The sequence below is a fragment of the Sorex fumeus genome, unplaced genomic scaffold, assembly GCF_029834395.1.
Source record: "Sorex fumeus unplaced genomic scaffold, SorFum_2.1 ptg000072l, whole genome shotgun sequence".
Lineage (NCBI taxonomy): Eukaryota > Metazoa > Chordata > Mammalia > Eulipotyphla > Soricidae > Sorex > Sorex fumeus.
The window spans coordinates 63,475,232-63,487,638 of record NW_026606129.1 but is presented as its reverse complement, the minus strand read 5'-3'; the positions used below and the strand labels follow the sequence as shown (position 1 = coordinate 63,487,638).

At 37.0% G+C, this 12,407-nt stretch overlaps 1 protein-coding gene across 9 annotated transcripts in view; it reads left to right on the top strand.

Annotated features, from left to right (window-relative positions):
- Nucleotides 1-12,407, top strand: part of CADPS (calcium dependent secretion activator) — a 550,520-nt gene that overhangs the window by 447,940 nt on the left and 90,173 nt on the right. For 6 of the 9 annotated variants that reach the window (XM_056129049.1, XM_056129048.1, XM_056129047.1 and 3 more), the window contains 2 exons: nucleotides 7,159-7,305; nucleotides 10,623-10,778. In XM_056129049.1, coding sequence (XP_055985024.1) covers nucleotides 7,159-7,305; nucleotides 10,623-10,778 — 303 coding nt within the window. The remainder of the gene's footprint in view (nucleotides 1-7,158; nucleotides 7,306-10,622; nucleotides 10,779-12,407) is intronic. The other 3 variants (XM_056129052.1, XM_056129051.1, XM_056129050.1) reach the window with 1 other exon arrangement.

Below are 12,407 nucleotides of genomic sequence, written 5' to 3'. Positions count from 1 at the left end.
ATTTGTTAGTTGTTACAAGGAAAAGTTGAGGGGGCCGGAGTGATAGTACAGTGGGCAGGGCTGCAACTAGACCCAGGTTCAATCCTTGGCACTCATATGGTTTCCTGAATCTGCCAGGAGTGATCCCTGAGTGCAGAGCCAGAAGTTAACCCAGAGTACCACCAGGTATGACCCAGAAACCAAAAACCAAAATCATAAGAACAGCTATTTAAAAAATAAAATAAAAATAAATAAAATTTCCCAAAAAATTAAAGGAAAAGTTTAACATGAGTAATATCCAACATTTTGAAATTAGCAGTAGGTCAAAAGTTCCATTAGGGAGACTATAGTTACCAATACAGTTGGGAAGAAATGGTTGATGTCATTCATAATTTCTTGAAGAGATCTAAAATTAGGATCTCATACTCCACATTAGCCAGAATACAGAGGTTTGACTTCTAGGAACTTGCATTCTCATCTACAAAATTATTTTTTAATGTCTTAGTGTCTGAGAGCTGTTATGAAGATTTGCAGTAAATTCACGACACCATTTCGGAGCCAGTTATATTATTCAAAAATAGGGCCACTGCTATTCCCTTTGAAGCATTAAACATTCTTAATACTATCAGAAGTAAAATCCTAGGTTTCATCCCAGCACTACCTGGTCATTCAGCGCCATTGGGTATAGCCTGGAGGCCCCCATGTATCACCAGTGGCCCCAATTTCCCTGAATACCTTGGAATAGCCCCAATAAAATTAATAAATAAAATGTGAACTCTTAGAACTGACATTTAAGGATTTAAAAATTAATCATTGTGAATAATAACTTAGAATATTTCATTTACATGTATTTCTAATAGTATTTTCTATCATAAACTATGTTATTGGTCGTGATTGTGATTTTTCAATTCATACTAATTAATACATGCATATCAATGTATGTGAAGATATTTGAAAGTGCCAACTAAACCATAAGCTAAATTGGAAAAAAAAATTGGAACCAGGCACAGTTTATTAGCTTATTTATAAATGGAATGTGGTATGAGTTTGGGATAGAGAAGCAGAATGGCCAGCATGAAACAGAGAACAAGAGCCTGGGAAGTGCTTGTGCGTGAAAGGGGAATGCAGCTATGTGAAGATAAATGAAATAAGAACTTTTATCTGATACAATGAGTTGATAAAGTAGCAAAGATTAATTTCTTTTGAATTTAATATTTTCCCCTAAAGAATGGTTTTTAATGCTTTTTATCATGCTTACTAAAAAAAAACTGATTTAGAAAGATTTCGTTCATTTTTTATATGATCCTCACCACACACCCACAATCACTGTTCTCATATAATTCAGTTCTCCTTTTCCAAAGTCATGATTCTAGGTAAGTGATTTTAGGTAAAATGCCGAGAAATGCTTTGTAAAACTAGCATTTTTTATAACAAATATCAAAAAATCTTTGATATTTGTTTGTTGGGGGGGGCACCCTGGTAGTGCTCAGAGCTTACTTCTAATTCTGCACTCAGGGATCTCTCCTGGTGTGCTCTGGGGACCATATGGGGTGCCAGGAATTAAATCCAGGTTGGCTTCTTGCAAGGCAAGCACCCTACCCATTGTACTATCTGTCCAGCCCTGTAAATCTTACGTTTAAAAAAAGGGAGTGAGGGGGGAGGGAAGCTATAATTCGAAATGTTAAACAATATGCTGATAAGACTATACTACTAATATATAGATTTTGCTAAAGGCAATTAAAGTTCTTTATTATTCAGATTTTCTTGTTTCAAAATATGGACCTTAAAGAAAATAGGGATTTAATCAGTATTTAGTTTCAATGTAACTGAGTAATTTATAAAGGGAATAAACTGACTCCCTCTCTGTGCAAAAGTGACCTGTCATCTTTGCATGGAGAAGGAAAGGAAGCCATACCTACTTCCACTAAGCCAGAGATAGCTGCAGTTATTATCACTGTGCCTTGATGAGAAGATATGTCACCATACGCCTTCTAGAAGACAGACTTAGAAGACATGGCCCAGAGGTTTGTCATAGTTTTCTATTATAAAATACCCTAGAGTTGCTACCTATAGCTGAACAGGGTGAGACCAACCCACCTTAGATATGAGATACTGGTTCTACCTAGCAAAGGGACCGCAAATTGATTAGCAATTTGGTGATGACTCATTGCTAGTCAAGTCATCATAGCCTTCTTCATGGAAGAAAACTTAGAAAACATCTCGTACAAAGCTTTCTAAATATAGTCCATGGGACACTTCCCACCTCTGACATACACATGCTACTCAGTAGTCATTCTGCTATTTCCTTGAAAAAAGTGAAGCTTTTACCTCTGCTTCAACACCTCCAAGCACAGTTCAGATTAGGACAACTCTAAATATTAGAACTAAACATTGCTTCTTTGATACATGCTCAGTGAAAAATCTGAGTTTCTTATTTCTTAAAAGGCACATTCTCTGCTTAAGATATACATATAAAACATATTTTAAAACATTTTTTTCTGCAGAATGTCAAGGATATTGACATTTTAATAAGAATAAAAACTTTTAGACAAAATACACACATGTAATATGCAGGTAGTCTAACATGAAATTATGCTTTGGAGTCATAATTCCTGGGTTTGCCAGTGGATAACTTTGGGAAAATGCTAAGCAAAGGAATAATTAAACTCCAAAATTTCCACCTTTGTAAAACAAGAACTTCAAATACCAATGACTTTCCAAATATTATTGCTCTCAAAAATGTGGATTTGGATCAGAGACATAGAAAAGGGGGTGCATATGCTGACCCAGTTTGATCCCAGCACCACCTATGTTCTACTGATCCCTGAACAGAGAGCCACAAGTAAGCTCTCTGGCTATAACCCCAAACCAAAACATAAGTGTATTTCCTCATTTACCCCAGACACGCATTTGATTGCTTTCCCAGGCATCTAAAAAAGGGCCTGAGACTCAATAGGTGCTCAGTAAATATGTATTAATTTATACATACTGAAGAAACCCATACTTGCTACAAATTGTAAAGATGTAATAAGAAAACTATTGGAAAGGGAAATTAAAACATATATTACCTGGTCATGATTTTGCTCTAGTTAATCTGAGCAACATAAACAAAGAAAAAGTAACTTTAAATATTGCCGATATACAAATTACATAAAGAAGAGCTATGTGAATAGAGTAAAATTTCAAAAGAACAAGGAGTAGTATGAAAGAGAATGAACAGAAGTAGAAGTACGGGAGAAAGAATTTGAGCTATAAATAGAGATGCTTGGTTTCATACGGCATGTATTATGAAGGAGATGAGTCATGAAAAATGATTAGGAAGACCTAACAGCACCTGAAATTTAGAGCTTTATTCAGTACATCTTGGATTCTAAAGCTCCCATTCAGGGAAAAAAATTGTCTGTTGGAATGGAAGAGAGCAGAAGAAATACTTCATCCTTGCTAGGTAGATATAGAAAACACTGGAAAACACAGGTCTATATAAAGTGCAGAGAGAACATACAGTACATTGATGGCATTAAATTTTCATTGGGATGGGAATTAGTAATGATGATAAACACAATTAATAAACAATACCATAAACTCTAGAAAAATATCAATGACTGCGCATGCTCCAAGGTGAGGGTTAGACTAAGAATAAGCACTGAAAGAGGCTTTAAAGGCTATATTAAAACACTGTATATATTCTTGCAACAAATGGGTCAAAATGTTCTTTGTTTATAAGTATGACATCCTCCATAAATAATATCATATTTTTGAGAGGAGACTCAAACATGTCTTCTCTGCAGTTACACAATCTAGCTTAGAATTTATTCTAAAAGTAAGGAATGACTCTATCTCTAGTTAATGTGTACAGTAGAAATGAGACATGCACATGAACGATCTCTCCCAGACCCACAGAAATGCTAAATCAAAGGATGTATGCTTAGCTATGTTTGTTGCAATGCTACTTAAAACAGCCAAGATTTAGAAATAACCCAAGTGCCTAACAACAACTAAGTAAGGAGATTGTGGTATGAACAAGATGGAATACTACTCAGGTACACAAGTAAATGAAAATTTGCCTTTTGCTACAACTCAAATGGAATCAGTGGGTGACATATTAAGCAAACTAAATCAGAAGGGAAAAATCTAAATACCTAATGATCTCATGGATATATGGAATATAAAGAAACAGAGCAAGTGATTATGAAAACAAACCCTTAGACTCTCGGTAGAACTGAATTTACCAAGCCAGGAGTGGAAAGAAAATGGAGGAGGTGAATTGTAAGTGACCTAGGGAGAGTGGTGGGATATTGGTACCTTGGTGCTGGGTGTGTTGCAGTAACTTTATCTGTCTAAAGAATAAATATTAATTCTGTTATAAATATTAATACATGTTACCCCATGAACCATAATACAGAATTTCTGACTATTGCTCTCCTAAGCAAAAAAACAAAAAAGAGAAATTATATAAACACATGTAACAATCATCTATGTGAGAGTAAACCATTTTTTTAATCCCCTACTCCAGGGATGGGTCTTTCAACCTTATAGGGAGCTGTCCTTATTCATCAGAATCACCAAAATGAATGAGTTAACTCTTAACATATATTAGTTGTTAGGATTGCAAATGACACATCTTATAACTATTCTGAGATATCCAATTATTATTCTCACAGAGTAGTATGATGGACTTGGTTTGGGGTAGTTGTTAAAGGGCCCTCTAAAATAATAATTGGTTACATCTGTTAGCAGCTTCAGACACCTGATCTGAGTGCTTCTAGAAATGCCCTCTTTTAACATGTATATGAGTGAAATACTATGCTTGGAATTGCTTCTTTTGTTGTTAGTATGTCATTAATAGCCAAATGAGATGTTAGTAGCATAGTCACATTGTAATATAAGGATAGTATATAATAATAATACCATATTACCTTGCTAAGAGCAGAAATATCAAGCATGCTTCAGCTTTTAAAAGTAGAGTGACTTTATATATATCACATGAACTAAATGTTTCTATGAATCCGGTGCAGTAGTCAAGCCAAAATGTCATATTTTACAAATACAATATGTTTTGACTAAGATAAGTATTTTTAATTTTTTGTGTTCAAAATGAAGCTCATTTCTAATTTGTGTACCCATCATCCACTAATGTGTTTAAATGAAGTTGCTTTTGCATACATTTGTATGTTATTCATTCCTAGCTACTTTTAATTTGCTCAGAATTGACATTTTAACTTTCCAGGCTGCCATCGCTAAAGATCTCCTAATTCCTTGATCATTATTCAGTGTGTGTATCATTTAATGATCACATTTGCTTATATAGGCTTACACATGTCTCAGTGGAAATCGCCAACGGTTTTGTTACATGGCAGTGTTTAAGACTGAGAACCTCCAGGGACCGAATTCAAAGGCAAATTCCCCAGTTAAACAGAGAAACATGGAAGGAAAAGTTCCATTTTTCCCTTTTACCTAATAGTCATTTTTAGCTGATCTTCTCTTATCCATGCCACTAAGAGCAGCATTTAATCCTGTGTAAGGGAGGGGGATTGACTTTCCTAAAATGTAAGTGTAAAGACAAGCCTGTGAGACACCTGTAAGAAAGAGAATGACACGATTGGTAAGTTTGCACTTTAGGTTTTCCCATTACGAGTTGGCACTATAATGCCATTGTGGATGGGTAGATTGTTTCCAGAAAAGAAGTGTCCAGGCTATCTAAAGTGTTCATAATTTCTGACTGTTGCTCTCCTAAGCAAGCCCAGAGGCATCTCTAGCCCCTGCAAGAGTTCTGTTAGTCAAACACAGCTTGCCCTGGGCAGAGCTGCTTTGGCAAAATTTGCTCTTCTGCAAGATCCAAAAAGAAAACTTCAACTCCTTTGCCAAAGTGCTGTCAACTCCACTTAAATAGGAAGGCTTCTCTCAGATGCAGAGTTAAGCTGGGCTCTACCGTGCCAATGACTTTGGCTGGATGGAATACCCTTAAAATGCCACTACAGAGACAGCGGTGCCACTATGCAGTGCCAGCTTGTGGAGCAGTATATGGAATAGTCCCTCCAAGGAGATATGGTTTTAGTTGGGGTTTTTGTTTGTTTTATTTTTTCTCATTATTCATATAGTCATCGGTTTCTCTTTCATCATATCAGTTGATCAATCTCTGTTCAAAAGTAAAAAGCTCGTATAAGGTCACACACACTAGACTTTTTATTAATTTTAAATTCACTTGGACATTTTACAGAAAAATACACAGCTTAATTGCTTTTCATAAATGGGACATATTCATGTAACAATGACCTGGATCAAGAAATAGAACATCCCCAGCACCGTACATGCCCTCTCAACCTTTCTTCCAGTGTCTATCCCATTTCCCAAGGTAACTACTATGTAGCCAGATTTTAAATCTATTGATGGTCACAGAATTTACAACGCGAGCTGAATTTAGGGTTCTTCCCTCACCAGAGTGTCTTTCTGTGTGCATAAATATTTCTTCATTTTAACTGGAGACAGTTTGTGAGAGCTTGCCCATTTTCTTTAAGTGCTCTGTAAGAATATTAAAAGCTCATTTTTCTTCTTGATGTAGTTCCTTCATCTTTGCATTCAAGTCCGACACCCCACTCCTTGTGTATACACCTGCAGAAGTAGCATTAAAAAGAATTCCATTTCTGCATGTCACCATTACATACATATTAAAGTAGGTGAGTTTCCAGTTACATTTGGTACCTAATGTCTGACTTAAGTCTGCTTCCATCAGTAGGATAAAAGTAAGAAAAAGAAAATGCACCCCTCTTTTTAGCCCCTACTTCCTAGCATATTTCACTACGCATGCCAAAAATTTCATGTACTTCAACTTCTTTGTATGAGACAAGTTCTATACACCTAGGACAATGGATTTGAAAACTGAAGGTTCCTTATTGAAGGCATTGAAATAATGTGATCAATTATGTCAAAGTGTTCCAGGAACGTGTTTTTAAGTTTCGGTGTGATTCATCTTTTTTTCCATTAGCTTTTGTCACATTTCTCTGCATACTGATCCATCCCATAACTTCCTATCCATAAACTGCTTTCTGAAGTGCGTGACTTGAGTTTTCATTGTTGTCTTGCTGTGGAGTTAGCCAGTTTATTTACAACTCTTATTTGCTTCAGCCACATCTGCATTGTCACTGTGATGGTATATTTTCTTTCTGTCTGTTTCTTCCACAGGAGTTTAACCAGTAACCTACCCAATGTGAACCTACCCAATGTGAACCTTCCCAAAGTACCAAATCTACCAGTTAACATCCCTCTAGGCATCCCACAAATGCCTACTTTTTCGGCACCGTCATGGATGGCTGCTATCTATGATGCTGAGTGTGTATTCAGTTCACATTAGATCTGATTTAAATTTAAGTGATCTTGGCATGGATATGTATTGTTTATTTCTATACATCCTATATAACAGAGATGGAGATGGATAATTAGACATATTTTGCTGATCATACAGAGACAATATTGTTTATTTCTGGCACACAGTGTGTTTGTAAGATATTTGCTATATATACAGCACTAACAATTTGCCTAACGCCCACTGAATGCTTGAGGACTATGTTTTGCTTCCTGGATTATATTGCAAAAAGATTCTGTCCCTTTTTTTCTTTAGGCAGGTGACATGGCTTTAGAAGTTACTCATCCAAAACAGTTCAGGAAGTCTTTGATGAGATAACCAGTCATCTCTGACCCATATCTAAGAGAGAAGCACACCTACATAAATTTTTGTTGTTGTTATTTTAATTTTTTTTTAATTTTCTAAATATTTAAACCAAAGAGAAAATTTTAGTGTCAAAATGGCAGGCCCACGTATCAGTCTATTCAGGAATAGCTGAAAATATTTGAATGGATGAGGCCTTTAGTGAGGCCTTCACAAATGTTTTGTCGAGATGCACTCCAAGGTCATAACACAGTATACTGAGGTCAAGCATGAAGATTTCTGAATTTGAGAATGTAAAATTAGAACAGCAAAAACTAAATGTTTTGAGTAGTCTTCTTCTCTGTGACCTAAGCAGAGTCTTTTTTTTTTAACATTCATCCATGCAAATGTCAGGAGTGTGTGGGGTTTGTTTTTCTTGGAATCTGGGTCACCCTTTAAAGTTAGCAATTTGCAGGGATGGAGGTTGAGTAACCGTGTCTTCTAACATAGAAAATGAATCCTTCTTCTTTGCCTTAGCAAGAAGAAGACTCAGCATCCCTACATTCTACCTCGGAGAAATTAAATTAGAACCACGTGCATGATTTAATAAGTGAAATAAGGTTTAGCGATTCTATACCCTCCTTTGATCCTTTTCTTAGACCACAGCTAATTGTAGGCCAGATAAGCTTTTTCTTGAAAGACTAAATTGGCACATTTTCAAAGGGAAGTGTTATTATCAAAGGAATAAAAAATGATCTGAAACAGGCAGTGATGTTTTGAAATCTCAAAATCACATTCATCAAGATGGCCCTCAGTGTTTTTATATTTTGCAATAATACAGGTAGAGGATAGAGTATTAAAATGATTGCTCTACTTGGCTCCTTCAAAGGTGCCTAATATTTTAAAAAATCTATATTCACACACAAGTTCATAATGAAATCTTATGGTCAGTGTGTCTGATTCTCTTTTTAAGATGATTTAAGCCTCCAAAAATTTATAGCTGAAAATAAATTTTCTAAAAATTGCATAAATCATATTCATGCTAAGATGACTATAGCAAAAGCTAGATTAGGTAGTAGCTGTTAAAAATTTAAAACATATATTTGAAAGCCTCTATTACCTTCTTCTGTGCATGCTCTGTGAAAATGTTTTTGAAAAGATATGAATCAAGACATTGTAATAAAGCAGATAATGGTCTCCATTCAATTAATTAAGGCATGAGTGGGAACACATTTTGGTAACTGCTCAGCAATGAAAATAATCTTGGTGCTATTGCCTTAACATTAACAGTTTATCTTAAAAATAAAAAGAAAATATTCTTTTCCTCATGTCAAAACTTAATAATAAGCTCTTCAAAGAAAAAAAACCCAGAAGAATTTTTTGAAACTCTGAAACCAGATGGGTGTCAAAATGTTGTTGTAATAAATACCAATTATTGCATTCATATGTACTTAATGATTTAAAACATACAACCATGCAGTTCCAAAACGGGGTTTAGACTAGACAAAGTTGGGGTTTCTTTCTCCCAAGATTAGGAAGGGGATGGGGAAGGCTGAATTTTCACAGAAAAACAATGCATTCCCCAATTTTTTTTAATGATGCTTAGGGCAGTATCTGAAAAGAAGGCGTAGATGCTCAACCGCCCACCAGGAAATGCCTGATTCTATATCTTTTCATGATTCCAGTTTCCTCCTTTGCCACCTTTCATTTTAAGGACGTGTTTCCATGTTACCTGCTCCTTCATGTCAGATACATCCACGTACTGACCTCAGACTGGTCTGTCCTTGAAAACATTATCCTGTTGGTCCAGGCCATAGGCTCCCCTCTTGGCATGTTGGGACTTTGTCCTCCTCCCCACCCCGCAGTAGCTGTGTATGCATTTATGCACTAGCTATATTTCTCTCTGAAGCATTAATTCAATGCAGCTGGCATCTGTCACAATAGAAACACCCACTCTCATCTGTTTCTATAGACGATGTCAGAACAAGTGGTAATGCATGGTGTGTTGGACATTTTATAAATTACCGTGTTAGCATTAGTGGTATGCGAGGAAGGGGGTAGGGGGTGGCCACCCCTCAGAGATCCAAATGGAATTGTTACAAAAGAGAAAGCCAGCCAGAGAAGGGCAAGAGGGTAAGAAATGGAGCATTTCCTATACACAGGCTTTCCATGGATGCCCCAGGTAAAAGTTTCTTATATGTCATTGTACAGAAGGGAATCATGATCAATTTCTCCATCTGTACAGAGGACTGGGTAAGATGGTGCAATGGTAAAAAGAGCTCAGGTTTTGAGCCCTAATGTTTTGCAAATATCCCTTGTGCACTCACTTTCCCCCACCCCCACCCCTTCACCTCATCCTGGGGCTGCCTATGCAATGGGCTGGTCTATGAAAATTGGAATAATAACCAAACCGAACAAGAATCTTGGGTTTGAGATATCAGGGTGTACTTGTGTCCACTTGAGTCACACCAATTTCTTTCCAGCTCTTCAAGAGAGAAAGCAGGTCCTCGCTCACCACTTTGTTAGCACTGTCCTTTTAAAACTGAAAGTCTTGTGCAATCTCCAAGAGACCTCCACTCTGCTGGGGAGCTGGGGAAATGCATGAAACCCTGAATCTTAATAACTGCATGTTGCCATGTAGTTATTATCCGTTGAGATTATTTCTCCTGGTGCGTGGCCTTCATTCAAATCATCACATGTGTTAATGTGGTTATTAAAAGAAGGCTGATTTTTACCATACACCATTATCCTAGTTGTTATGTTCCTCAGACTTCTCACTAGTCTGAAATAATTGGCAGAACAAAACAGACTAAGTCATGTATGGTAAAACTCAAAATCTGCAGGTGGAGATTGCCCCCCCACCTCCACCACCAACATGCGTCGTTTGTATGTTGAAGCTCCTGTTTGCCTTAAGCCTTCTAACCCCCAGTTGTCTTTGTGTCAGTCTTTTCAAAAACTAAACCTGGTGGTGACTGTTGATTTCTAATTTTTATCCTGCTAGTAATGGATCAGGCACTTCAGAAGATCTGTTCTGGAAACTCGATGCCCTTCAGACCTTCATTCGGGACTTACACTGGCCCGAAGAAGAGTTTGGAAAGCACTTAGAACAAAGGCTGAAGCTGATGGCGAGCGACATGATTGAATCTTGTGTCAAAAGGTAAGCATAGGTTTCTGGGTAGACTCTATATGCCTTCTCACTTTATACTGACTCAGGGAAGGGTTGACAGCCACTTTTTCAGTTGGTCATTATCTGAAGATATGGGGAGAAGCAGATTACTTTTTAATAAAATTGCTGGAGTGATTCGATTGTTCATAATCTGCAGACTTTGGAAGAAGTTGATTATTTCTTTAAGTTAACTAGAAGGTGACCTCCACCAAAGCAAGACTCTTCACCAATCACACATATGCCCCTAACTCAACATAATATTGAAGTTTTTTTTTTATTTTGCTACATGATTAAAGAATTCATGTCCATTCCTATTTATCACTGCCTGCATGGTATCTGGCATATAATTTTTACTTAACAGATAGTATAATGGTAGTAATAATAGTAGGGCCGGAGGGATAGAATAGCAGGTAGGGCGTTTGCCTTGCACGCGGCCTACCCAGGTTCAATTCCTCCGCCTTTCTCAGAGAGCCCAGCAAGCTACCGAGAGTATTTCGCCCACACGGCAAAGGCTGGCAAACTCTCTGTGGTGTATTTGATATGCCAAAACAATAAGCCTTACAATGTAAACATTACTGGTGCCCGCTAGAGCAAATCAATGAACAAAAGGAGGACAGTGCTACAGGGCTATATACATGGTTTAGTAAATACATGGTTGAGTATGATTATATACATAGATAAGTAGTTGGATTGAGAGAGATACACACAGATCTAGAACCACTATATCTTCTATAGGTATCTGGAATCTCATGGTTTTCCTATATAAATAGAACCTCGAAGCATCATTTATTCTGTAACTATGAAGTGAATATATACTGTGTGCCAGCTATTAGTTAATTTACCCAAAGTCTAGTATCATCAACATTATTTTATATCTATATGATTACACAATGCCAAAAACGTCATTGCTTATTTCAAAGTGTCTAAGAAATTTAAATTAATCATTTAACAAATATGTGATATTAAATGTACATTTTGACTTCCTACAAGCGGCCTCTTTTGTCAGTGTGGCATGTAAAACTGAAGATGGGAATTCTGCACTTGGAGTTCCCAGGTAGACTGTTCTGAGAAGGTTAGGAGGGGGAAAAGATGAAATCTACATGTATCCATTCAAGAAAAACTAAATTCCTCCTACAATACCAGACAAAATGCTAAGTCCTTTGGCATTCCATGCAGAGTGAGAGACACAGCCCTTCCCTCATGGAGTAGCCATATTAGTATATCAGAGACAGAAGTGAAATTCTTCTGATTTGACATCATTATCTTCACCCTGTCTATCCTCCGACACACATCCAAGTTCCTTTTCCAGTTCAGAACTGTTTCATTATGTTTCCTCATTCAAAAAAATAAAAAATTAAAACGACCACAGGTCTCCAGATGTGGTGTAGTTTAGTTGATGGATCGGTTGTGGGTGATGGAGGATGGGGTTGGCGGGGTGTGCTCCGAATTCATCATTTTATAGCTTGGAAAAAGAAAAGAGAAGCCATTCCACCAGAACCAGAAACCAAAAGGGCAAAAGAGCAACACAATCCCAGGTAGGTGAGTGTGTCAGCAGGAACTGAGAGAGGAACTGGGTGCTATGAAGAATCCAGGCAAGGCACTGATAGTCCTTCTGGAAGT